The following is a 4471-nucleotide window of genomic DNA, read 5'->3' as shown; positions in this document are numbered from 1 at the left end:
AATAACTATGAATGGAATGAACAAACGAACGAAATCAAAAGAATAACCCAATTAACAAAGTGAATTAGATGATCTTTATAATATCTCATTTGAATAATATGCCAATATTGATTTGAAACAAATACTCCTAGTTTAGCCTCTCCTATTAGCTTGAAACAATGTTCTTTTTTTCTTTAAATCTGACATTAAAAATCAATAAGGAGACTTCTGTTATGTTTGGTCCAACACAATGGGACAGTTCAATGTTCAATTCATATTTACTGACTTAAATATTTAGAAGAGGAAAAACGAGACCTAAAATGCAGAATCACACATAAAATTTCACATAGCTGTAGAGAAGATCAGCTCTTTACAATTTCTCTCCATTTCTCTAAAATAATATTAGCAGTACACTAATACTACTACACACAGGAAGCTAAATCAGCTAATAAATCAAAAGATCAGCTTTCACCAGAGCTTCATTAGCAACCCATGTTAAAACCTGAACTATTTAATTCGAGTTTTCCTTCTTTAAGAAAACCCTCAAATTAAAATCAATAACAAAAATATACACTTCATAGATTAAAACTACTAGAGCATAACATAATGTTATAGATCTTTCCTTAAATCAACCACAACAACACTAACATTATCAGTACTTCGTCTAGCCAAGGCCAATTTCGTCAATAAGATTGATGCATCTGAACAAGCCTTATCAGAGCTTTCTCCGGCACCGGTGACCGTTATGTCATTTTCAGGCGAACCTGTTGGGGACGGTGGCCTTCTTGATTGCAAGCACATACGCGCCACGCCACAGGCAGTCTCGTTCGATACAACGTCCCATAATCCATCACTTGCTAAAATTAAACACTCGTCTTCATCGGTACGTTCAGTTATAGTCACCTCTGGCTCCGATATAACATATGGCTTTAAATAATTGTCGCCTGAAATAAAGTTCAAATAGATCATTAATATATTATTCTTTATTTGCTATTCAAATTTGATGAACGTTGAAAGGCAAAAATATGTCACGATGTGCCTACCAATTGCGCGAGACATCGCCAAAACGCCAAGAACTCTTGCGCCATCCCAATATATAACACGGCCACCAGCTTCTTGTATCCGGTTCAATTCATCGGGTCGATCAGGCTAAAATAGAAATAAACACAAGTTTTAGCATAATTCATTTGAAAATAAATAAATAAAAAAGCGTATTCGTGAAAGTACTCGTAAAAATATTTGGAAAAGGTTTAAGCCTGACTGGTAGTTATTATTTGTCAAAGAAAGACTGACTATCAAATGATTGAACAACAACCAGAAACAATTTACTTACTATACTTAATTGACATTCATAAAAAAAAAATCATGGTAACTAGGACCAATTTAGTCGCTTTTTCATGTTCCAATTGAACATCGTCCCTTTTTATTATATTCAAAGGATAATATGTGCGGATCCAACAATTTAAGTGAATACCTATTTGATGAAATTGAATTTGTGACTCACCTTATGATCGACGGAAAGAGGGATAGCAACACCGTTTCTACAAAGCACAGCACGAGAATCACCACAATTAGAGACGATGATTTTGTCTGGAGTCACAACTGAAACAACAGCTGTTGATCCAACAGCATCACACTGTGGAGTCTGAAGTTCACATCTACAATCAGAACCTGATGGGAAAGATCCACTCGAATAATCCACAACTTCTTTATCCATTTGAGAAAAACTCCCAATCATCGCTTCTTTCCACGATGCTGCTTCTCCTTCTTTCTTCTCCACCTCGTTCTTAACTATCTCGTGCATTCGATCTTTGCACTTCATAGCCACCTATAAAAACAAAACAAGTTCAGCAAAAAAATCATAAAGGAAGAAAAGAATGAGAACAAATCGTAGTTTAGTTTGAGATTTACATGTGAACAGCCGTGGCCATCATATACACCATAGAAATGCAAGTTGTTTGAGTTTTCATTACAAAATGAAGGGTGAATTGCTACAGCATCTTCCATATCACGTCTCCTTCCACATATCGAAGTGGACCCAAATTTGGGGAGATCAGAAGGAACAATCTCTTCAGGTTCAATTATGACAGATTCTGTGGTAGTTGATTCAGACAGATCCAGAGTTTTACTTTCAGGTTCTTCCTCAGCTAGCTTTTTTAATGGTGTTGGAGACAATGAAATCGTTACGCTAGTTTCCAACTTCTGTATTTTGGTGTTAAAGACTTTTTCTGCTTTACGCGTACGTTTCCGTCCATTTTTTTGAATGGGCGGAGCTACAGCAACAGATACATCTGTTGCGACAAAACGGAACTGATGAATTTCCATTCTTCTCCTTCTTGCTGCTTCAGAACTTGGCTCAACTGGTGTTGTAGCTTCTGTTTCAGCTATATTAACACCACAACACATACCAGCCATAATTATCAATTAATTTGATTGAAATTAAAATTTCGTATTTCTTATTTCAATTTAACACAGACTAAAATAGATGGTAACACAAAGCTTGACAAATTGATCAAGGAGAAAAGATATGAGAAATCTTTGAGGAGTTAGACAAGAGAGGATCCATAAAAATGAAGCTGTATTTGATATAGAAGTGTAAGTGGGGCTAATAACGGGCAGGCTGCCCGTCACCGTCTAGGGCAGAGTCCGACACGTAATGTTTTTATGACGTATGATTCTGGAAAACAAAGGACATAGATCTTGACCGTCCATTTGTTGACAGATTCAGACCACGTGTGAAGCAACAATAACATATATATCAACGAAATTCTTGGTGTTATTTTCATAGTAAGGTAAGATTTACGGAGACCTTATTTCTGAAATTTTTATGTGATAGGGAGGTTGTTGCTGGTAGATTTTCGGCCTGACAGAAAAAAGAATTTGAAGCATGATATCAAAAAATTATGATAATAGAATAGCAAGATAAAACGCAAAAGAAGAAACATCTATTCTTTTTGTTTCACTTTATGTCATATACTTTTCTTTTTAAAAAAAGTAAGAAACTAACACTCTCTCTGTCTCAATTTATGTGATACGCTTTACTTTTCTGTCTAAAAAAGAATGATTACATTTTTATATTTAAAAACAATTTAACTTAAAACTTTTTTTCCTTAACGAAATTATTTACAGCTATACAAATATCTATGACTAGTTTTAGATACAAGTTTTAAAAGTCTTTCCTTTTTTCTTAAACTCCATAAGTAATCAAAGTATATAGACGGAGAGAGTAGTAGTACACCTCGAAGAAAAAATTCTACACGATTACTAATTAATTCTACTAATAAAAAGAACACGACTACCTACTAACTTTCTATCCTTAACCTTTACAGTTTCCTATTTAGTGTCATGTCTTTCGTAAACTAAAGTTGTGTCATGTCTCGTCTAATCGTTTCCCAACAACATAGATCAGAACCGTCCATTTGTTAACAGATGAAGACCACGTGTGAAGTAGATTTTATAATGTTCATTTAACGTGGGCCAATGAGAAAGCGACACGACGAGGTTGCAGTTCTGACACGCATGTGGAGCTTAGGACAACCACGCCGATTATTCGCCTTTTCGATTAATAGTGTATTGCCTTTATAAGGAGGAATATGATACGTGGCAGGATCCTAGGAATATGGGATCTGTGTTTGGTCTACGCGCCTTTCTAGCGTTTGTTACCACTTTCGTACGTAAAAAAGGTCAACTCTAGCTTACACTATACCTTGTAGGGGTTCATGGTACTTTTACAAAAAGTTTTAATTGTGTCTCACACAAACTCAAATTTATTGGATGAAATTTCTTTTTATCTAACAATTTAGTGGATCTAAATTAAGTTAGTAAAATAATGATCATAAAAGCCCTAAAAGGTATTGGACGAAATTTCTTTGTATCTAACAGTTTAGTGGATCTAAATTAAGTTAGCAAATTAATGATCATAAAAGCAGTTATACATAACTAGTGTCAATTACGTATCATACTTCGCTTTACAACAGTTTTATTCGACTTTAGGTTTGATATATACATTGAAATTAGAAAATTATAACTTTTGATATTATTATCTCTTTCATAATTGAAACAAATGAAAATAATCTGGTATTGGCTAAAAACTACACACATATTCGAATAATCTGTATTGTATAGGATAGGATTATTTAACAAATATTTGGTTTATATTTTGATAATTTAATTTACTAAAATATAGAGATTGTATGCATATGTAATTAATTAGACATAATAAACGTTTTCTTTTCTTTTAATCAATCTAAAAAATAATTCTATTTTTTATATAACAATTTAATTATAAAAATTTTATTTCATTCTTAATGATATGATTATTATTACGCAAATTTTTATTATGGATTAATATATTGGCAGCATCTTAAATTTGCCAAAGAAATTTCATTTAGACACTCGAACTACAACTTGCTCCGATTGAGCATCTAAATTCGTGATAAAGTGTTCAATTAGAAACTTTCGGTCTCAATTTTGGAAGAATTTTGCGCGTGTT

At 33.4% G+C, this 4471-nt stretch overlaps 1 protein-coding gene across 1 annotated transcript; it reads right to left on the bottom strand.

Annotated features, from left to right (window-relative positions):
* Positions 1–300: 300 nt before the first annotated feature.
* Positions 301–2405, bottom strand: LOC132068319 (protein phosphatase 2C 37-like). The gene is made up of 4 exons (XM_059461883.1): positions 1891–2405; positions 1484–1807; positions 1023–1128; positions 301–923 (listed from the first exon to the last, which is right to left on the bottom strand). Exons 1-4 carry the CDS (start codon positions 2392–2394, stop codon positions 589–591), a joined length of 1269 nt encoding a protein of 422 aa, XP_059317866.1. The 5' UTR covers positions 2395–2405; the 3' UTR covers positions 301–588.
* Between the last annotated feature and the right edge of the window lie 2066 nt (positions 2406–4471).

This window comes from Lycium ferocissimum, chromosome 8 (assembly GCF_029784015.1).
Source record: "Lycium ferocissimum isolate CSIRO_LF1 chromosome 8, AGI_CSIRO_Lferr_CH_V1, whole genome shotgun sequence".
NCBI classification, from domain to species: domain Eukaryota; kingdom Viridiplantae; phylum Streptophyta; class Magnoliopsida; order Solanales; family Solanaceae; genus Lycium; species Lycium ferocissimum.
Note: the sequence above shows the minus strand (reverse complement) of the source record. Positions and strands in the feature narration are given on the sequence as shown.

Bases quoted from the DNA above. Each gene is read 5' to 3' on its own strand.
- LOC132068319 (XM_059461883.1), bottom strand. From the start codon at position 2,394: ATGGCTGGTATGTGTTGTGGTGTTAATATAGCTGAAACAGAAGCTACA. The intron at 1,129-1,483 runs GTGAGTCACAAA...TTTCTATTTTAG, and splicing joins CTCTTTCCGTCGATCATAAG to CCTGATCGACCCGATGAATT. The intron at 924-1,022 runs GTAGGCACATCG...ACTTTATTTCAG, and splicing joins GGCGATGTCTCGCGCAATTG to GCGACAATTATTTAAAGCCA.